This window comes from Elaeis guineensis, chromosome 5 (assembly GCF_000442705.2).
Source record: "Elaeis guineensis isolate ETL-2024a chromosome 5, EG11, whole genome shotgun sequence".
Classification (NCBI taxonomy): domain Eukaryota; kingdom Viridiplantae; phylum Streptophyta; class Magnoliopsida; order Arecales; family Arecaceae; genus Elaeis; species Elaeis guineensis.
In genome coordinates, this window is record NC_025997.2 from 131,452,669 (window position 1) to 131,476,476 (window position 23,808).

Sequence of the window (23,808 nt, forward strand, 5' to 3'; positions counted from 1 at the left end):
CCCTTCAAAACCCGCAGCCTCAGGGTTCAATCTACCACCATTTTTATCCACAAATCAAATGCCAGTTATCACCATTGGGAAACACTACTAAAATGATTATCCTTCGACTAGAAATGGTATAAAATCAGACATCAAATGTCTTTACTCTTTAGGAATGATACGCGAGCAAATTACGGCAAGGAATAGACGATTGTACCAGTGAAGGGCTTACGTTTGACGTAAGTGTCGAGTTGGTTGCACCAACGGAGACGGCACGACTTGCCAGAGCGGCCAGGGATCCCCCGTGCGATCAGGCTCCAGTACCTCACCCTGAACTTTTTCACCAGATTGTGCAACGCATCCTCCTCCAATGACCACGGCCCCTTCACTCGATCATCCGTAGAAGCCGCTCCCGCACCCCACACCCCCCCCTCCCCCCCCACCGACACTGGCTGATCCTCCCACCGCCGCCGCCCCGGCATCTTTCGCTCCTCCCTCTGCGACAGGGGATTTAGAAGCAGATTCCTCTGCGGCAGCAGATGGAGTGAGAGGAGAAGAGGAAGGAGGGGGAGATGGCCGTGGTGGGGCGACAGAGGAGGAGAGGTGGAGTCTGCCACCATCTCCGGCTCCGTCTCCACAGTGGTTGGTAGGTGCTGCTCCGAAATGGTAGCGACCCACCTAACCGCAAATTCGGCACTGGCAGGTCCACGCTGGGGTTCGTTTTCGTAGGGCAGATGCTTTGGAATCTTTTATCCGATTTCTAGTTTTGCCCTGAGAACTTCGAGAAATAGCAAATGGACAGAGCTGCTCATGGCGCAGGTCTCCCGCCGAAGCTCTATCCATTTTTAGTCGAATTTTGGATCGGATCTTCAAAAAAATTTTTGTACAAATAATGCAAAAAATTTGACACAGAAAGCATGTGATTGATTCACATAGCCGTCCCTTTTTTTTAATATATATAATTTTATTTTTTTTAATAATTTTAAATAATAAAAATATTTTTAAAAAAAATTATGGCATCTTATATTTATATTATAACATTCTGTATATAAAAAATCATAATTTTAAAATAAAATATTATAATATACCATAGAATATCATAATTTTTTTAAAAAAATAAAAATATTTTCATCATTTAAAATTTTTAAATAAAAAAATAAAACTGCAGATATTAAATACGTGTTGGAAAATAGTTATACAAAAATATCTTTTCTATATTATAACATTTTGAATCATATTATAATATTCTGTACCATATTACGACATTCTACATATAGAAAATCATAATTTGGTACAGTATATCATTATATACCACAAAATGTCATAATTTTTTAAACCATATTATGATATTTTGCATGCAAAAAATCATAATATACCACTAGATGTTATAATTTTTTTCAAAGAGCAACGATATTTTCATCGTTCAAAATTTTTAAATGAAAAAATGAAATTACAAACATTAAATATGCATTGGAAAGCGATGGCTACGTAAACCACCTACATAAAGCAGTGCGCTCGACATCAAATTTTTGCATAAAAAATTTCTCATTTAAACTTTGGCATATTCTGTCACCGATGAGAGTCCTCCAATTGGGCCGAGTAGGACCATGTTAACTTGTTTATAATAGGCCCGTATAGTTATTGGGTTTTGGGATCTCCCTCCGCTATTTCAATAGTGGACAGGACAAGCGTTGTTGGAAAGTCTGGCTAGGTAGGCCCACACTCTCTCTGCCAAAATTAGCGAAAAGAACCAATGAAAGCTTGCATGCGCTAAGATATAAGCTGTTGAGAACAGTGAGGGTGAGGACATTTGTTTTGATAAATCTTGTCTACCTCACGCACAGGGACAAACGAGCGACCCGAGTTACCAGATTCAAAAAATTAAAATAAGGGGGAAAAATATCTCGCATGCTGTTTAGAATATGATTTGCATTTTTTACAGCTCTAAAACTAGAGTTATGATTCATCTACCTGAATGCTATAAAATGGTGGGCCACATGGTCATTGATGAACGAATTGGCTTTCCAGCCAACCAGTAGTCTTCCGCTCTTTGCCAAACGTCAATCCCTATTACAAACACATGGTTTCTGCATGACGGGTGATCATGCCTACACTAATTTGATGTTTTAAATAATTTAAATGGCATGGCAAATGCAATGTTTTGCCTTGCCCAGGACTACGAATTGATATTGGCTGAAGACCATGCAAGATTTTTTGTTCACACTTAAAAAGTTACAACTAGACGAGAGTGCGCCACTAGATTGGCCAGTAGACCGTTGTTCAGCCTCATAATTGATGGGCCTCCGCCGCATTAGGTGATCTGGGCTTTACTTTGCTGTCCAATCTAGATCTGGATGTCAAAGGCTAGGGTGGACAAGGGCAAGATGCAGGATTAGTATTTCATTATTTGTGATTGTAATTGTTATTGTATTGTTGCCAGAAGCGAACATGCCGGAGTCTTAGCAGCCAAGCCTATCTGATAGGTAGGTTAGCACAACATGGCAAACCGTGGAGCACAATTACGGAACCATGACTTTCCTGTCCATCTCGCAACCGAGTCAAACTCATCCAAACTCTTCAACCGGACGAGTAAGACGTCTTACCTAATGGTGGTGTTGTACGTGCACATGCTCAATGTGATGTGTTGAGCAACTGTATGATGCAATTCGCCTCACGTTTTGTCCTTTGGTAGATTTTTGTTTGTCCCCGTATGTTTTATAGCTACAACGCATGGTTCAAATGACCTAATGCTTGTGCTCGTCAACTAGCCTTCCACAATAAAAAGGAAAATAATTTGTGCTCTAGACCCCCGAGAAGTTGCTTGTGATGTTGCCGCTCACCGACCGGTAATGTCGCACTAGCAAAATAACCCATGCTACGCAAAGAGATTACATTGATTCACAATAAAAATAGCAGAAATATAGTGATAAGCAAAAATTAGAGTTATATTGAATATTACATGTTATATCAAGGAATGCACACAAAGTATATCAATTTGAATCAGTCATTAAATATAGAGGAGTCGGAAAGTATAAAATTCCTATAAGACAATGATTTTATATGAAGAAGAATTTTTTCTCTACCATTCAGAGCAGAAGAATTAGAGGCTAAAGCAAATTTCTGTTAGAAGAAGCAAGTTTTACCTAAAAATTTCTCATCCAAACAACCAAATCCTATAGATGAGATTTCTTCTCAAAAGTAAATTCCAGCAAATGGTCTCTTCATTTTTCTCATCTCATTTTGACGAAGCACAGGCAATTCTTTGAATTCCTCTAAAATAAACTTATATATATAGAAGAAATCCAAGTTAAAGCATTCAAAATGAACAAAATTTGATCTTTATAAATCAAACCTCTAACAAACCTCTAAAGTGGATCACAAAATCCCACCATCATCAATACCAAACAATCATCCAAAATAAAACAAACAAACAAAACATACCCATCATCTATCGCAATCCAATCAAAGAATGTACCTAACATACAAACAATAGCTACACTTGCTTAACAAAAAATAAGTCAAACAAAAATATTTACCATCAGAAAAGAAAGAAAGAAGCATGAACAAAATTCTCTCAATAAAAAGAATGAACAAATCAATATCAAGGAACCATATCTAGTGGTATTAAAAGATAAAAGATGACTCATCATTTCTTGAAATTTCTCTTACAAAAAGAAACATGTGTAAATAGATAATTGATGTCACCAAAATCCTTTTTCATAAACTATAAATAAAAAGTAGGGATAAATTAATTCGAAGGCTACCTTTATCATATTATTTTGAAATAATCTCACAGCAAAATACTCAATTAAGATTTAATAATATTTAAAAAAATAAAATAAATAATAATATGTCGAGATAGCTCATCCTCAAAATAGAAAGAAATAAAGAAATATATATAGCTTCTCACTATGAAACATGCAATGTCCTTAAACAAGACTTACTCAGAATTATGATTGATATTCATGTCATTAATTGATAATAAAGTAGTTGATCGTACATGAATTCCTTAATCTACAATAATTTTAATAATTAATTTAAAAAAAATATACTATAAAATATCTAAAACAAAATTCAAAATTATTGTAGTCACTCCATGTGAAATCTGATCGAATAAAGTACCTTGGATATGACTAATTTCTTGAAAACTTATTTTTTTCTTTTAATATTTTTACTTTCTAAAATCTTCTATAAATTTAAATCATCAATGTGTATTATGACAATAAAAAAATATCTAAAATAACAAATGGTAAATCTGATTTGAATGACAAAACTTGTAATTTAAATAAATGCAGTCATATATGCTGATTTTTCTGAATGTCAAAGTTTAAATTCATATAGTTCTGCATCTTTTCAAACTCAAAATTTAAATATTCTTTGAAATTAAACCTAACCTAAATTACGAAACCTGAATTTAAATGAATGAAAATCTTAAAATCAACCAAAAAAAATGTAATCCATAATTTTTAATTTTTTCTAATTATCAAATTTTTAAACCAAATATGTATATACATATTTTAATTTTCTCTAACTAAAATGACCAACTTTATCCATGTCGATCTTTAAATATTTTTTGGACCATATATAATAAATTTAAATATTTTTATATATTTTAATATATATAAAATCCTAAATTTAATCTTAAAAGTCCTCTAAAAAATTTTTTTTCTAATGAATTAGGATCATCCAATTAATACAGTCCACTTTATTTTTAAATTTTCTAATTTTTTTTTCAACCACATATAATAAACCAAGATATTTCATACGTTTGCATATAAATTCTTCAAGTTTATCAAAAAAATTATATTAAAATACAATACATAGATCTAAAAATGTAATAAACTAATCTTATGTGATGCTATAGTGGATTTGATAATAGTAGTCAAATAGTCTTTTTGGGATATCTGACCCAATCCGTTGAATAAAATTCTATAGAATTTGAGATGCATTTAGAATTGAGATTCGTCCCTTGCATATTCACTATCCGAATTTGGTTATCAGGGATGACAGGATTTGAGCCCAAATTTTTTTTTGGTTAAGCTTCCTTTTTGGCCACTCAAACCTCCTATCGGACAGGGACTCTTGATGGAAAAATAGAAGAGAATGGGGAAAACATAGAAAAAATCAACAAAAATGAAGGACGGACGGAAAAAAAATGAAGGGTCCTTTGTAACACTAGAGAACTATCAAACCTTCGGAGGCTTTGTCAATATTGACATAACAAAAATAGGAACAATATCTCTCGGAAGTTGGGTATGCCAACTGGCTTCTTCATTTTCTTCTGTTATTTTAGTTTGTATCCAAGTTCCGGAGGTATGTAGAAGTTACGTACTCTCCTATTATTTAATTTTTACTATCCAAATCAATCAATCTATGGTAGGTTGAGAGCTTTGGGTCAGAAGATATAAAAGTTCCCAGGTTAAGAGTTATGGAAAATAATGAAGCCCTAAATTTTTTTGATGACATTCGGCCACTCTTGCCTCCCACCGGTTTGAAATTGCTAAGAATGGAAAAAAGAAAAGAAATACCCAACACAAAACCCTACCCATTATCTAAGCTTTCCTTTTGGCTGCTCAAGCCTCGTACTCAATTGAGACTCTTGATAGGAAAATAGACGAGAACGGAGGAAATATAAGAAAAATCAATGAAAACAAAAGTAGAACGGAAAAAAATTAAGGGTAAGACGTTCTTTATCCTTTTCGCTTTTTTTTCTTTTCATTCTGTTATCTTTTCCAAAGATCCGTGAGAAAAGAATATTGAATAGATATCTGATCAGAATACCACCTCTCAGAATCTTTTCAGTACCACACGATGCAGTAAAAAAAAAATAATCAAAATATGCAGATCGACTACAAAAGGACTCGCCTCTATGGGACATGCAAATTTCACTACGAAAAAAAAAAATTACAAAAAAAAATCTCTCTCTCAACCTTTGTACACCCAATTTATCTCTCCTGAAGTTCTCCCTCACAAAAACTCTCTTGAAAAATCCTCCTGAACCCCTGAAGCGACCGACGTCCGCTGTTCAAAAGCCTCCTGCTCTTTCTCTCTCAGCAGACGCTGTCTCTCTATCTCTTCTCGGGTTCTTTGGTATCTGCACGAAATTCCACACCCACATCCAAAATAGGCCTCCGCGGGTCTGTTCGCGAACCAAGAAGCCACACACAGCCACATTGTTCACTGTTCCCAGGCTTATATAGGTCTTAAACCTGATTAGATGTTGATTAGGAGTCCTAATCAGGCTCAAACAAACCCCAGATCAAGCTCCAAACCGTTGGATCAAGATCGAAAACTCCCTGGACCGTTCGATTACGATCGGTCCACAAAATAATGTCGTAAACTGCAAAAAATGTCTGAAAAATGCCCAGGCGATCCACGCGGTCCGCCATGGACCGCCCGATCCATCGTGGACCGAGGTACAGGCCCAAGCGCAGTGCTTGGGCCTGGCCTGGGCCGACCCGCGCGCGCCTGCCTGGGCCGTGCGCCTGGGTCGCGCGTCCCACGCATTGGCCCCACCTGGGCCACGCTCCGCCGCCTGTGGCCGCGCCACCGTCGCTCCGCTGGCCGCCGACGGTCCTCCACCGCCTTGGATCTCGTGCCGACTTCAAAAGCTCGTATCTCCTCCATCCAAGCTCCGTTTGGGATGATCTTGATCTCGTTGGACTTCGTTTTTTCCCGCGAACTGCGCTGTGGGCTTAATGTGGACTAAATCTCAAAACGTCAAATCCTAACAATCTCCACCTCGACTCGATATTCGACCTCCTCCTAACTTCGAGAGCTTCTGCATCTTCTCACTCACATGCTCTAGGACAATCGCCTGTTGATCATGGATGGGCAAACATGGGAGTCGAGCTAGACTACTCGATCCCATCTCTGTCGTATGCTGTGCTCCTCCTGACCTGAGATCTGCTCGGGGCATCATCTTGCGACGATAGAAATCTCACCTTGCGACGTCGCCTCTCGTCCTTCCGAGTCTCCTGTCTCGTGCCTGATCCACCTCCACTTGGAGCTCCACTTCGCTCCCGAAGCTCCACCTGGCTCCCGAAGCTCCACCTCGCACTGGGCTTCCCATCAAATAATAATATCTTCTACTCCCCTTCTTCCCTTCCAGCATAATCCTATCACCGCGTAGCACCCTCAGGATTCCTCCACCAGCTACCATCCTGTAGCCTCTCGAATCCAGTCTGCTAAGTGAGATAAGATTCCGTCTGAAATTAGGTATGTATCGAATCTCCCTCAATCTCCTCACTGCACCATCATGTGTCCTTCAGCTGACCGTCCCAATGCCTCTGATCGCACAGCTCGATCCATCTGGCAGATATACAGTGCCCTTATTATTCTCCAAAAAGTCAAACTGCTCCCCTCTGCAACATACATGATAGGGACATGCAGAATCTAATATCCACTGCTAGAAAAAAATAGATACCTCATCAGATATCTCCAGAACATCTCTATTTGAATCGCTGTCGGCCATTACCACAGCAATCATCGTCCGATTTTTGAGTTGAGGACAATCTCTAGCTAGATACCCCAACTCCTCACACTGGTAACACCTGATTTTGCTCAAGTCCCTTCTGGACTTGGACCGCCCTCATCGCGATCTCCTGTCGCTCTGTCTATCGCCTCCTGCTCCTCCAGAAGCCATCAAAGCTGAGCTACCGCCACCTGAGCTCGAAGCCGGATTCTCCTTCCTGAGAACCTCGTTCTGGAGTATCGCCACGGTGACCTCGTCCATCTTGATAGTGCTCTTTCCCACTAAAAGAGCAGTCACCAAAGACTCGTACGAAGGGAGAAGCGATGCTAGCAAAACCAACGCCCTGGTCTTCTCCTCAATATTCTCAGCAACGCTGAGGAGGTCGGTGAGGATCTTCTGGAAGTGGCTTAGATGCTCCTGCACGCTCTGTCCCTCGACCATCCACAGCTGGTAAAACTGCTTCTAGAGGAAAAGAATATTGGTGAGAGACTTCGCCATGTACAACTCCTCGAGCTTCGACCGCAGCACCGTCGGATAAGTCTCGCTCAGCATATGAATCACCACCTCATCCGCTAAATACATGCGGATGATACTTACCGCCTGCATCTGTAGTCGTTTTCAATCTTGCACCTCTATGATGGTCGGCTTTTCATCGCACAAGAGAGTATCGATCAACACCTGTTGGATGAACACGTTTTTCACCCTTGCTTGCCACAAGGAGAAATTACTCTTACCATCAAATTTGTTGATCTCCATCTTGATTGTTCATATCTTCTCCATCTTCAGTCTTGCTCACCACCACTGTAATCTGCATCTTTGTACCGCCTCGCTCTGATACCACTTGTTGGATAGATGTTTGACCAAGACACCACCTTCCAGGACCTTTTCAGTACCACGTGATGCAGCAGAAAGAAAGAAGAAATAAAACAAAAACAATCAAAATACGTGGATCAGCCACAAAAGAGCTCGCCTCCACGGGACACGCAAACTTCACTATGAAAAAAAAAATTATAAGAGGAGATCTCTCCCTCAACCCTTGTACACCCAATTTCTCTCTCCTGAAGTTCTCCCTCAAAAAAACTCTCTTGGAAAACCCCCCTGAACCGACCGACGTCCGCTGTCCAGGAGCCTCCTGCTCCTCTCTCAGCAAACGCAATTTCTCTCTCTTCTCGGGTTCTTCGATATTCGCACAAAATTCCACGCCTGCATCCAAAATAGACCTCCGCGGGTCTATTCGCGAACCAAGGAGCCACACACAACCATATTATTCACTGCTCCCAAGCCTTTATAGGCCTTAAACCTAATTAGATGTTAATTAGGAGTCCTAATCAGGCTCAAACAAACCCCAGATCAAGTCCCAAACCGTTGGATCAAGACCGAAAACTCCCTGGATCATCCGATCGTGATCGATCCATAGAATAGTGCTGTGGACCACGAGAAACGCCTAGGTGGTCCACGCGGTCCACCATAGACCGCTCGATCCATCGTGGATCGGGGTAGAGGCCCAAGTGCAACGCCTGGGCCTGGGACGGCCCGCGCCCGTGCCAGGCGCCTGGGCCCGGGCCACGGCCCGCGGGCCCGCAAGCCTGAGTCGCGCGTCCCGCATGTTGGCCCCGCCTAGGCCGCCCTCCGCCGCCTGTGGCCACGCCGCCGCCGCTCCGCCGGCCACTGACGGTCCTCCGCCTCAGATCTCGTGCCGACTTCAAAAGCTCGTATCTCCACCATTCGAGCTCCGTTTGGGGTGATCTTGATCTCGTTGGATTCTGTTTTTAATTGGAGACCTCGCTGTGCGCTCAATGTGGACTGAATCTCGAAACGTCAAATCCTAACAAGGAGAGCACTTGAGATAGAGATTAGAGGAGTTTATTAGGCTTCAATTGAATTTTTCTCTTAAGCATATGGAATTTTGTGTGAGTTGGTCCCTCGAGGTTTTGAGAGCTTAATCTTGATAGAAACATGATATTTTGTAGGATTTAAAAATTTTTGATCGAAAAGATTTCTTCTTTAGCAACAATATTTTTAATTATAGAGCTCTATTCTCATGATAATAAAGCAAAGGACTAAGAGACCGGCAGGAAGAAGCAATGAGGACAACGACGAGGAGATGGCCATTCATGAAAAAAAAAAACACTGCCACTACTGGGGAGAAAAAACCCATCCAAAGGAAAAACCAAGAAAAAATATTAAAAAAAATCAATAAAAACAAAAAAAATAAAAAAATTAGAAGATAATTTTTTTTTTCAAAATCTATGAAAAAAAAAGCACCTGAAGAAGATCGGAGGATAAGACCGACATCAGTGACGATGGAGAGGAAGGCGATGGCGGTCAACGATGGGAGGTGGTAACAAAAAGAGCAGAGAGGAGGTCAGTTCCGATCTATGAGAAGGAAAGCATCTGAGGGAGATCGGAGGAGAAGAGTGAGAGGAAGGTGATGGTAGAGACCGATGAGATATGATAGTGAGGAGAGCAAGTCGGAGAAGAGATTAGTGTCCGTGAGCGATCAAAGAGCTCGGAAGAGATCCAAAGCCAACAAAAAAAGAAAAAAAAAAAAAATTCAGACCTTGACACATGACACGCCTGAACTCCCCTTCATGTATAACTAGCAAGAAAGCCACGCTGCACAGCGACCAGGATCAAAAATATAGATTTATATCATATATAGTTCAGATTTATTTTTTACAGGTTCAAACAAATTTAATACATAATTTTATCAAAAAAATATACAAAAAAATTATTCATTTTCAAGGGTTCCTTCTGCATCAGTGCTAGAAAAAAAAATCGAATGGTACATGAATATTATTCATAATTTTTTATGAGATCATTTTGAAGCTTTTTCTTCTAAGGTGGTGATGCCAACTCTCTACAGAATTAAAAAACAGATAATTTTTTTAAAAAAATTAATAAATATGATATTAAATATTTGATGCAAATGTTTAATACCTGATCATAGTAGGTGACGTTTTCAGTCAAAAATTTCTGAGTGAACACATTTTTTCGGGAGTCACAATAAATGTTTCATCTGAAATTTGCAACGAAGAGATCCAAAATTGGATGTTTCATGTGTACTTTCCAGTTGAACATTATCTTCTCAAAAAAAATTTTGTAACCCAAAAATTACGATTATCAAAATTAAAGTTCTGCGAACTAAACATAATTTAAAAGGTATAGATGTTATCAAAAATTTTTTCATCAACAAAATCACATAAGAACATTAAAAAAAAATCACTCAATTAATTTACTCCAATAATAAATAAAATATAATAAATTATAATAAAATAAAAATTAAAAATTTTATATTTTTTGATTTATCAATAAACTAATATGGGGCAAAATATAATATCTTTTTAAAAATATCTACTCAATAGATGATCCGAAACTACAAAATCATCCACAAAAAAAAGATAGATATAATCTATTTCATTTTCTAACGAAAAAATATATCAATACCATAAATGTTATTTTCATTGTTAAAAAATCAATTGAGATAATAGAAAACTTATAATTTTTAAATTAAATTTATACTAATAAAATTTTTAATCATCGTTTAATTATCTTCAAGCAGTCCAATCTTAAAATCAAATTAACATCAAGATAATAATAATTTTTAAAATTATCAAATAATAGTAACAAAATAATCTATAAAAAATTTAATAAATTTTATTAAGAGGGAAAGAGAGAATTACCTCGCCTGCTCCAAGATTCCCACTTCATTGAGATGAATCTAAACATCTCTATCCAGTCGCTTTGAACCACCACCCAATCAAGGCTCCTGTGAACAGAAAAAGTAAAAAAAAAAATCAAAAAAAGATAAAAAAATCAATGAAGATTAAAAATTAAAAAAATTAAAAAGCAAGACCTTTTCCCGTATAGATTTAACATTTATTTTTTCTATAAATCAAAAGTTATAAAAATAATAACATATTCTTGAAATATAATAAAAAATTAATAAAAAAATAATAATGAGATTTATAATCTTATCTATTATATAATCGATAACTTCGTTATGTTATATTAAACCTCAAATTCGTATATTGATTTAAGCAAATCTAATTTCTTGATAATTTCTTCCAAATTTCTTCCAAAATTATAATTAAAAAAAATTAAATATTTATAAAAAAATAAATAATTAAAAATAAATTTAAATATATTTTAAAATATTTATAAGATGGATTGCCGTAGCTAGGATTATGAATCTAGAATCATTCAAAATATCTGACTAAAGTTCAAGAAATTAATATATTTTTTCTTAAACCTGCCTAACGTCATACATGTCATGCCTCTTTAAAATTATATTTTTATCTTAACCTAAAAATTTATTTAGGTTGACTTAAAAAATTAAATATAATAAAAAAAAATCATCTAAATGATCAAATACTCCATAGTTAAATGATATGAGCAAACATAACTAAATCAACAAAATCACCTAAAAATATGAAAAAAAATCACTCGATTAACTTACTCTGATAATAAATAATATAATAAAATAAATTTTAATAAAATAAAAAAAAATTTATAATTTTTATTTTTTCAATAAACTAATACCACAAGATGTAATAAATACTTCTTAAAGATATATACTCAGTAGATGGATCTGAAATTATAAAATCATTCATAAAAAATAGATAGTTATAACTGACTTCTTTTTCTAAAAAAATATATCTATATTATAAATATTATTTTTATTGTTGAAAAATTCATTAAGATAGTAAAAAAATCTATAATTTTTAAATTAAATTTTGTACTAATAATTTTTTTCATTATTTAATTTTCTTCAAGCTATCTAATCTTAAAATCAAATAAACATTAAGACTAATAAATTTTTAAACTACCACATAATAATAAAAAATAATTTATAAAAATAATAAATTTTAATAAATTTCATTGAGAGGAAAAAAGTGTTATCTCGTCTGCTCCATGCCTCTCACCCGATTGAGATGGATCTAAAATTCTCTATTCAGCTACTCGAAACCTCCGATCTGATTAAGACTCCTGTGAATAAAAAATAAATAAATTAAGAGAAACCATATAATAAGATTATCCAAACTATTTAACCTCAAGTAATCAACATAAAAATGTATGAATAAACACTACGATTAGATAATATATATTTATGAAAACTATGCATAATAATTTAATTTTTTAAACTCTTTCCCATCACCTTATATTCTCTCTTTTTTTCGTTACTGGATTGGTTTTGATGATCGACACATAAATTTTAATAAATTAAAAATTATAATCTCTTAATTTTTTTTATTTATCAATAAACTAATATAACGCAAAATATAATGAATACATTCTTAAAAATATTTACTTAATAGATGAATCCGAAACTACAAAATCATCCACAAAAAATAAAAAGCTATAACTCATTTTTTTCTAATAAATAAATATATTGATACTATAAATGTTATTTTTATTGTTGGACTCTAAAATAGTAGGAGGACCAATAATTATTAAATTAAATCTATACTAATAATTTTTTTTATCATTTAATTACCTTCAAGCTATCTAATCATGAAATCAAATCAACATCAAGATAATAATAATTTTTTTAACTACCAAATAATAATAAAAAATAATTTATAAAAAAATAATAAATTTCAATAAATTTTATGGAGAGGGAGAAAAAAATTACCTCATTTGCTCCAAACCTCCCATCCAATTAAGATGGATTTAAATTTTTCTATTCGATCACTTCAAGCCTCCCACCTGATTGACATTCCCATGAACAAAAAAAGTACAACAAAAATTAAAAAAAAAATAAAAAAAATCAATGAAAACAAAGAAAAGGTAGAAAATTTAAAAGACCAAACCTTTTCCTATATAGGCTGTTCAAATTTTTTCTCTTTTTCAACGATGAAGATCCATAGGAGATAGTAGTGAGGAAAGCAGGAAAGAATGTGTTTGAGAGAGCTTCTCATCAATTTTGTAGTCTAAAAACATCACCTAAGAGAGTTTTGAAAGAATTGCTACTGCATTTGTAGCAGCCTTCCAATTTCATTGATGAATTGTTTAATGAATATGAAAGCTTAAGTGGATTCGAAGGATTATGCTGAAAAATATTTGAAAAATTTTATGTTTGATGAGTTTTCTCATCAAGTTCGTAGGAGATTGCTGTTTGCAAGATCACAACCTTACAATCCCACAGAAACCATCATTTGAGAAAAGATTTACAGCCTTATCTAATCTTTAGAAAATATTGATGCAGCAAGATAGTGAATAAAAAATGGAGAAAAAAGAGAAAAAAAAATCAATTCATCATTTTCATAAGTTTCTGATCAAAAGAAAATTTAGCACTCACATTTTCTTGATTCCTTGCCTACCGAATGCTCAAAACACCACCATTCTCAATTCTTTATATCATTCAAAAAACTAAATACCAAAAAACCAACAATCAAAAAAGTTTAAAAAAAAAATATTTAGAAAAGATACTATCAAACTCATCTTTCTTTCGAAGGATGAAAGGGCCCAATTTCATCGTCCGCCCCCTTGCTCGCCCATGTGCCCCTGCTGCCATCCTCCCCCCCTCCAAAAAAAAGCCCAAACCGATTTTTGTGGGTGGGAGGGGGTGTGGGGGGAGGTGACATCTCCATCATTAGTACCTTGTAAACTTCCAGAGGCTATTAAATGCAAAGGTTTGGCTTCCAAATCGATGGAGTATCATATTCTATTTGTAGATAATTTATTAAATTTGATCCGATCCGATGGATCGCCTCAGATCTCTAAATATATTATAAAAAAATAAAAATATTATTTTTTGAAAAATAAATTAATATATTATTTTTTAAATTAAAAAATAATATATTATTTTTTAAAATAATAAAAAAAAATAGTATTTTAAAATACTAATAATGTATTATTTTTTTAAAATAATATATTATTAACAACTCAAAGTATGGCCGTTAGCCCACTCCGGTTCAATAATTTAGATCGATTCTTGAGGAGAAGACCAACAGAAAGCCAAATCAACTAACAGCAAAGTGAAGAATGTATAAACTTCCAAAAACGTAAACAAATTGCAGAAAGGTACGATAAAATCAGAAGGAAACCCTGATCCTGAGGAAGAAAGAGAGGAAAAGATGGGATTTTGGATCTTACTGGGGCTTTCAAACATGTTCTCGGGCAGCGGAGCTTCGTGACCATGTTGTTGAGGTTCATGCCCATGGAGAGGCTGCGGCCCCTGCGGTAGTGCTCGAAGCCCTCGGATCGGAGAAGGAGAGCCACCAGCAACACGTGGCTCGAGTCCACATCCCACAGCGCCATAACACCACCCCCCGCCACCCACACAGTCCACCGGGGAAAAATAGAAAAAGAAAACGCTCTCCCAACCCCCTCCCCCCGCCGCGCCTCCAGGGCTCTGCTGGCCGCCGAACCCACAGCTCCGCCGACCCTGCCCCCACAGCTTCCCGTGCCCCCCTCGGGGCTCTGCCGGCTCCGCCCCCACACGGACCACATCGTGGTCCACATCCCACACCTCCCCCCCCCCCCCCCCCCACCCCCGCCGGACGGTCCACTGGGGGAAGGAAAAAAAAAAAAAAACACTCCCCCACCCCCACCCCCTTCCCCCGCCGCGCCCCCTACAACTTTGCCGACCGCCGACCCCACCACCGCAGCTTGCCGTGCACCCAGCCCCCCTCCCCCGTGGGGCTCTGCCGGCTGCCGGCCTCGCCCCTACAGCTCTCCGTGCCTCCCTCCTCACCCGCCGAAGGTGAAAATCCACGAGGCTCGAAGCAAAAAAAAAAAAAACACTATCAGAGAAAAAAAAGATAGAGAAAAAGGAAAGCACCTGAAGGAGATTAGAATGGAAGGCCGACGCCAGTGACTATGGGAGGAAGGTAATGGCGGAAACCGACAGCAGGTGGCGACGAGCAAAGAACGAAAGAGATCGGCATCTCTTTTAGGAGATCTATGAAAAGGAAAGCACATGAGAGAGGAGCGCGGACAGAGGTGCATGAACGGCCGTTGGTGCTCGCACGAAGCCATCAGGGCTCGGGTTCGTCGAAACCAGAGGAGAAAATGGGAGGGGACGGTGGCGGAGCGAGGCCGCAAAGGATGCAGGGGGTGGTCGCATGAGGTGCAGGAGGCGCCCAGGACCGGGGAGGGGAGGCGAGCGGGGTCGGTGGCGTCGGAGCCGAGGGAGGAGAGGGGACGGGAGGGGGGGGGGGTTGGGCAGGACGGCAACGGCAGTGGGGGTTATAGTAGTCCTATCAACGGGTCGGGTTCGAATCGGAACTTGGATATCCAGATTCAGATCCGATCTTAGTTATTGATACGGGATCCAGACTCGAATACCCCACGGGTCTAGTCTTGAAGTATCAGATTCGGATCCTAATGGGTCTCGAATATCCAGATCCGATTTCGAGATTCGAAACTCATATTTAAAATTTTAAAAAAATCTAAAAATTATAAAATAATCTAAAAAATATTTAAAAATTATACAATCATATGACCGTACAAATAAAAGTATAAAAGTTATTCAAATTCAACAGGTAAAACTCCAATTAAAGCATCCAAAAACATAGCAACATACAATTATAATAACAACATCCAATTATAATATATATATATATATATATATATATATATATATATATATATATATATTATTTGGGTCTCGGATCTATCAGGTCTGGATATTAAATATCCAGATCCTATCCGTTTACATGATGATTTATCAGATCCGGATCCGAATCCGGATAAATGGATCCAATATAAATACCAGATCCGGATTCGTCGGGTAAATACCTATAGATCTCTGGTCTGGGCCTGATCCATTGACAACTCTAGGTTATATGTTCGAAGATGAAAAGAAAAAAAATAGGTTTGAAAAAGTTCCATAGAGCGCCGAACAAAAAAAAATAAAAAATATGAAAAAAAAAAAGAGCCAAGGATCCCTTCCAAAATTAAGACTCGTGATAGTTTAAAAAATTGGCACGCAACATACCGAAAGAGCCCAGATAGTAATAAATTTTTTATTTTAAACAACTGATAATAAAATAATAAAATAATAATGATAAAATTATTTCGATTGCTTAAAACTTTTCATCTGATTGAGATGAATCTAAACTTTCTTATTTAGCTACTCAAAACCTCTCATCAAGTTGAAACTCCTATGAATGAAAAAAATAAATAAAAAAATAAAAAATATATATAAAAAATAATAAAAATAAAGAAAAAAATAAAAAAAATAAAAAAAATAAAAAGACAAAATCTTTTCCTACAGATTTAAAATTCATTTTAGTACAAATCAAATATTATAAAAATAATAACATATTTTTGAAACATAATAAAAAATTAATAATCAAAAAAAGATAATAAGATGGAGAGCCTTATCTAGTCCGTGCGATCTATAACTTCATTATTTTGTATTGAATCTCAACTTCGTATATTGATTTAAGCAATTTTAATTTCTTCATAATTTCTTTCAGACAAAATTTCAATAATATTTATTTATGAAATTACAATTAAGAGACAACTAATTGAAAATAAATTATAAATTTATTTTAAAATATTTATAGGATTATAAACTAAAATTATTAAAAATATCATAAAAAATTTTAAAATTTGATATATATATTTTTAAACCTACCTAACATCATATACATCATGTCTATTTAAAATAATATTTTATTTTAATTTAAAAATTTATTTAAATGAAGTTAAAAAATTAAATATAATAAAAAAATTATCTAAATGATCAAATACTCCACTATTAAGTAATATAAACAAACATAACTAAATCAACAAAATCACATAAGAACATGGAAAAGAAAATCACTCAATTAATTTACTCTAATAATAAATAATATAATATAATAAATTTTAATAAAATAAATAAGATAACACTATTTGATCTAATAGAATTTAGCGGCCGTCCATCATGTCCATGAAAATAAAAAAATCTCAAATAAAAATTAATATTAATATTATTCTTATCAGTCTGTATTAAACATATCTTAAATATTGCTTACCAAGAGATTTATAATTAAATACCAACAACATGGAATAAATAACAAAATAAATGCAACTATAAAATATAAAAATATAATTGTAATAATAATCAATATAAAATAAGACAATACCATAAGTTAAATTTAGAATATATTCTAACAAACATACCAATAATAAAATAATTATAACAACAATCAATATAAAATAAAATGATACTATAAGTTAAATTTAAAAAATATCCTAACAAACGTACCGACAACAAGACAATAAAATTATTCATTATACTATAAAACACAAAAAGATAATCACAATAACAATTAATATAAAATAACACAACACTATTTGATCTGATCTGATAGATCAATTCAGATCTCAAGATATATTATTTTTAAAAAAATAAAAATATTACTTTTAAAAAAATAAATTAATATGTTATTATTTTTAAATAATAATAAAATAGTATTTTAAAAAATAATACATTATTATTTCACCTAAAAACATGAAAAAAACACTCAATTTACTTACTCTAATAATAAATAATATAATAAAATAAATTTTAATAAAATAAAAGTTAAAAATTTTATAATTTTTTATATTATTAATAAACTAATATGGAGTAAAATATAACGAATACCTTCTTAAATATATCTACTCAATAAATAGATCCAAAACTACAAAACCATGTAAAAAAAAGACAGTTATAGCTCACTTTTTTCTAATAAAAAAATATATCTATACCATAAATATTATTTTTATTATTAAAAAATCCACTGAGATAGCAAAAAAACTTATAATTTTAAAATTAAATTTATACTAATAAATTTTTTTATCATTATTTAATTATCTTCAACCTGTTCAATCTGAAAATCAAAATAACACCAACACAATAATAAATTTTTTAATTACTAAATAACAGTAAAAAATAATCTATAAAAAATAATAGATTTCAATAAATTTTATTGGGAGGTAGAGAAAAAGTTATCTTATCTACTCCAAGCCTCCCATTCGATTGAGATGCATCTAAACTTTTCTATTCAGCCACTTCGAGCCTCCCATCCAATTGAGACTTCTACGAATAAAAAAATAAAAAAAAATTAAAAAAATTTAAAAAAATCAATAAAAATTAAAAAAATAAAAAAAATTAAAAGAAAAGATATCTTTCTGCATAGATTTAAAATTTATTTTTCTACAAACCAAAAGCTATAAAAATAATAACAAATTCTTGAAATATAATAAAAAATTAATAATAAAAAATAGCAATGAGATTCACAATCTTACCTGCTAAATGCAGCCGATAACTTTGTTGTATTGTATCGAACCTCAAGTTCATATATTAAATTTCAACTTCGTTATGCTGCATTGAATGTCCCTCTCAGAATCTAGAAGCTGTCATATTTGCACCGACATTATTTCATTAAACTAATAAAAAATACAAAATATAATGAATGATCCACAAACTAACAAAAAAGTAAAAGATATATAACTTATCTTTCGTGGCTCAATTCTCTGAGTTTCTTTTCGAGCAAACTGATGAAACAACAAAAAAAACAACAATTAAAAAAAAAATAATCAGTAAAAAATAATATCACTAACCATATCTTACTTTGATTGAGAGAGTTTGTAGCCAGAGCAAAATCAGATAATTTTTTTTTTATTCTCCATTAATATCATATAGCTTTTAACATCATATGATAAACCTAATTCGATTTCTTATCAGCTATATAGAAAGATCGTTGTTTTAGTAACAACAGCCTTCCGCTCTTTATTTTATAACATCATTTGAGGAGAGAATCAGTCGGAAGGTCTGGACACAGTTGCTATCGTGATGTAGTAGCCTTACTATCCCGAAAAGAAATTTCGAAGTACGATTGCCGTTGTGGTGTGACAGCGTTTCAATACCCATGAACTTAGACAAAGATTGCTGCTAGAATTTAGAACCATCCATCATGTTCATGAAAATAAAAAAATTATCGAATAAAAATTAATATTAATATTATTCTTATCAATCTGTATTAAATATGTCTTAAATCTTGTTTATCAGAAGATTTATAATTAGATACCAACAACATGGAATAAATAACAAAATAAGTGCAGCTATAAAATATAAAAAATAATTATAATAACAATCAATATAAAATAAGAAAATATTATAAGTTAAATTTAAAAAATATCCTAACAAACGTACCAACAAGAAGACAATAAAATTATTTATTATACTATAAAATATAAAAAAATAATTATAATAACGAATAATATAAAATAAGACAACACTGTTTGGTCTGATCGAATGGATCGATTCAGATCTCAAAACATATTATTTTTTAAAAAATAATAAAAATATTATTTTTAAAAAAAATAAATTAACATGTTATTATTTTTAAAATTAAAAAATAATATATTATTATTTTTAAATAATAATAAATTAATATTTTTTTAAAAAAAATATTATTATTATTTTTATAATATTTTATTTTTTAAAAATAATACTTTTTTAAAAAGTTATTTTCATCTCTTATCCCTCCCCCACTTTTTTAAAAAATATTATTTTTTTTTAAATTTTTTAAAATACTACTTTATTATTATTTAAAAATAATATTTTAAATTATTATTAATAATAAAATAATAATATTATTTTAAATATTTTTTTTAAAATTTTGTTTCCGTCTCTTACCCCTCTCCTACTTTTATTTTTTAAAATTTTGTTTTTTCTAATTTTTTAAAATATTATTTTATTATTAATAAAAGATAATATTTTAAATTATTATTAATAATAAAATAATAATATTTTTTTATTTTTTTTCCTCCCCACTCCTAATATTTTTTTTTCTTTTTTCTTTCTTTCTCTTTTCCCCCTTCCCTTCCTCTCGTCAACCCCCCCAACCCCCCACCTCCATCGCAGCCCCACCCCACCACCATTCATGCCACATCTGACTTCGCACGACCACCAAACCCCCTCCTCCTCCTCGGCTCCAGCGCCACCAACCCCCCTCCCCTCCTCCCGACACCACCAACCCGAAAATATTTATTATCGTGCCTCCATAAAAAAAATGCCACCCACCCCTTATTAAAAAAAAAAACTTATCAAAAAAAAAAAAAAGAAAGAAAAAGAAAAAGGCCACCCATCGGCCATCCTGTCATATAGCTCCCGCATCCTTATCCTGACAAGGAGCCCATAAACTGAAAATTTGGTAGCCAAAGAAGAATTCTTTGGATCAAAAATCTCCAAAACCTACAAAATATTATGCTTCTATCAAAGATTAAGCTCTCAAAACATAAAGGGGCCAACTAACACCGCCACAGCACGCAAAAAGTTCCATGCTTAAGGGGAAAAAAACAATCGGAACCTAACAAACCACTCTAATCTCTCTCAAATGCTCTCCTTTCCCACATATCTCTAAAAAAGAAAACGATACTATTAAATTAATCATAACCCAAACTCGTCTCAAGAGTAGTTTATCATTCATGCATTAGACTGGTGTATTAAAACCAGAACTTCAACAACAACGAAACAACCCAATCCTTCAAATAATGAATACAATATGAATAAAAATATAAAGATAATATTAACTATCCACCACCAAGTTACCTTCCACAACTCCATTTTCAGTATTCGCAAACAAAGTCTCCAATACGAACGAATTAAAACCTACTCATGCATTTAAATAGATATATATTTAGAAGAAATTAGCATCAACTGGGAAAAAAAACTATTTTTTAAATCCACCAACCCCACAGGCTTTCTTCTTTCTTTCACTAAAAAAAGAAAAAAGAAAAAGAGTAAATGGCTTCGAAGGAACATACCAAAGTCTGGGCTTCTAAGACCTGCTCCCGATCCACCACCTTGCCCTTGAAATCGAATCCACCAACTAAGCTCTGACCATTCAAAGGCTTCTCTTTGGCAGGGGAGGGAATGAAGAATCTCTTAACCTGGGAGCCTAAACCCAGTCGAAATCCCATGGTGGAGTCCGGATTCTTCTGAACCGAAGCGCAATAACCCATCTTTATACCTCTGCTTACCTCGCGGCCTCAAAGCACTGATTTTCCCACCGTTAGAAGAGTGGGAAGAGAGAGTAGCGATGGAGAGAAGGAACGCAGAAAAGAAGTGCAAAAAATAGATAAAAAAAGAGTTTTTATGGAAAGGTAATAGATTCTACCTGGATTAAAGAAGGTCTGGGAAGCGAGGGAGGTGACGGGAGGGGCGACAGTGGCGCTGGAGGCAGCGGTGGGTGGTGAGGGGTGGCGGATCTTGATGTTCTGGAGTGCATCGACCGCGAAGGGGTTGGGTTTGTGTTGGGGTTGAAGCCAGGGCAGGGCCGCCGGGTGCTGGAGGGGAAGGATTGGGAGGACGCCATGGCCGGCCTCGGGGTTTAGAAAGAGGAGAGGGGTGCTATCGGGATCTGCATTTTAGAAAGAGGAGAGGGGTGCTATCGGGATCTGCATTCGCCGAGAGAGAAGGGGAGCGGTGGTGGGGGGAACCGGAGGGGTAGCAGAAGGTTTTGGGAGCGGCGGCGGTGGGTAGGTGAGAGAAGGAAAAAAAAAACAAAAAAACACAAAAAAAAACACGGCCGAAGAAAAAAGACGGAGGGAATGAAAGCACTTGAGGAGATCGGAGGGGAGGAAGACGACCGCACGCTGATGAAGATGGGGAGGAAGGCACCGACGGAGACCGGCGGGAAGCGGTGGCGGCAAAGAGGGCATCGGCTTTTTTTTTCTTTCTTTCTTTTCCCTTCTCCTTCCCTTCACTTCCTCCCGCCGCCTCCCCCCACCCCCCGCCCCCACCGCGTAAGGCCCAGGTCGCAGCCGTCCCCGCCGCGACCCCACCCCACCACCGTCCGCGCCGCACCCACCGTCCGCGCCGCACCCGGCTCCGCGCGACCGCCAAACCACCTCCGCTCCCCTCCCTCGGCTCCAGCGCCACCAACCCCCCTCGCCTCCGCTCCCCGGCCCCCGGCACCTCCCACGTCTCCCCCACCCCCTCCAATCTCCTTCAGATGAAAAAAAAAAAAAAAAGAAAAAAAAAACCGGAGATGTAGGGGGAGGAAAGCACCTGCGAGACCAGAGGAAGGTGGCGGCGAGGAGAGCAGGCCGACACCGGTGGCGATGGGGACGAAGGCCACGGTGGAGGCCGACGGGAGGTGACGGCGAGGAGAGCACGGAAGAGACAAGCGTCCGCGAGTGGCCGGGAAACTTCGAGAGGAGTGAGCAAGGCGTTGGAAGAAAGAAACAGGAAAAAAAAAAAAAACCATCGGAGAGCTCAGGGCCCCTCCGGATTCACGACACGTGGCATATTAAAATATTGACGAGCGTCGTGCCCTCGTTCTGGGAGAGATCAGGGCTCTCCTTGACATAGATATAGACTAACGTGTAACCCACCCTCCGCGATAAAATTTATCTTGAATCAAAATAAAAATTAAAAATATTTTATCAATATATAAATTTTTATATAATATAATATATAATATTTTTATTAACAGATGAACTTCCGTGCATCTATCGTAACTCTATTTAAATTAAAAATATAAATATCAAAATTTTTTATTAAAATATTATTAAATTAAGTTTCATAATAAAATATAAATCAAAATGATAAAAAAATAATCTATAATTTTAAATATTTAAATATTTAATATTAAATTTTAAAATCAATTAAAAATATAATTCATAATTTTAAATTTATTTTTTTAATAATCAATTTTTTAAATCATATATATATATATATATATTGTAACTTTATATCAACTTCATTTATATTGTTCTTTGCATATTTTTTGCATCATATATAATAAATTTATATATAAAATTTTAAAATTAATTTTAAAATACTTAAAAGATAAAAAAAAATTGATGAATTAGTGTTATTCAATTAATACAATCAATTTTTTTTAATTTTTTAATATTTTTTCAACTGTATATAATAAATGTAGATATTTTATACATTTGGACATAAATTTTTAAATAAATCTATAAATTTTAAAAAAAAATAATTACAAAATACAAAATCATAGTGAAAAATAGATTATGTATTTGATCTAAATTAAATGATAAATTGATATGAAAGGATTGCGAGATGGTTCGTCTTTCATGATCAAAATTAATATAGATTTTATGATCCATATATTTATTTATAATTAGAAAATTTAATTATAAAAAGACTCAAAAATTCAAATTTTTTTCTAACCAAATATTATTTAAAATAAAAAAATAAAACTAAGTTTTAGATAAGATATGAAGTACGTATAGATGTCGAACTTTTCTGATCTCATCAAATATAATGCACTAATTAAATATATCATACACTAATATTTGTATTTTATCGATATCCAATATATGAATATATAAAAAATAAATAAATAATATGCACTCACATGCATAGCCCATTCAAAATTTCAGATCAAGTTTCGCAT

General features: G+C 34.6%; 1 protein-coding gene across 16 annotated transcripts; it reads right to left on the minus strand.

Moving 5' to 3' along the window:
* Positions 1 to 1,375: 1,375 nt before the first annotated feature.
* On the minus strand, positions 1,376 to 22,877 carry LOC105046314 (uncharacterized). Of its 16 annotated transcripts, XM_073258658.1 has the most exons (8): positions 22,452 to 22,837; positions 21,559 to 21,801; positions 21,206 to 21,438; positions 18,683 to 18,931; positions 13,089 to 13,162; positions 12,379 to 12,442; positions 11,137 to 11,222; positions 2,861 to 10,472 (listed from the first exon to the last, which is right to left on the minus strand). In XM_073258658.1, the coding sequence occupies exons 1-3, from the start codon at positions 22,648 to 22,650 to the stop codon at positions 21,431 to 21,433; spliced, it is 450 nt and encodes a 149-aa protein (XP_073114759.1). In that variant the 5' UTR covers positions 22,651 to 22,837; the 3' UTR covers positions 2,861 to 10,472; positions 11,137 to 11,222; positions 12,379 to 12,442; positions 13,089 to 13,162; positions 18,683 to 18,931; positions 21,206 to 21,430. The 16 variants fall into 16 exon arrangements, 1 of the variants encoding a protein (XP_073114759.1); XR_012141769.1 differs by lacking the exon at positions 21,559 to 21,801 and having other exon boundaries at positions 22,452 to 22,877; XR_012141762.1 differs by having other exon boundaries at positions 21,206 to 21,838; positions 22,452 to 22,868.
* Between the last annotated feature and the right edge of the window lie 931 nt (positions 22,878 to 23,808).

Coding starts and splice junctions, on each gene's coding strand:
- LOC105046314 (XM_073258658.1), bottom strand. CDS start 22,650: ATGGTTTTTTTTTTTTTTCCTGTTTCTTTCTTCCAACGCCTTGCTCAC. Junction 21,802..22,451: donor ACCTTCCTCTGGTCTCGCAG/GTGCTTTCCTCC, acceptor TCTAAAATGCAG/ATCCCGATAGCACCCCTCTC.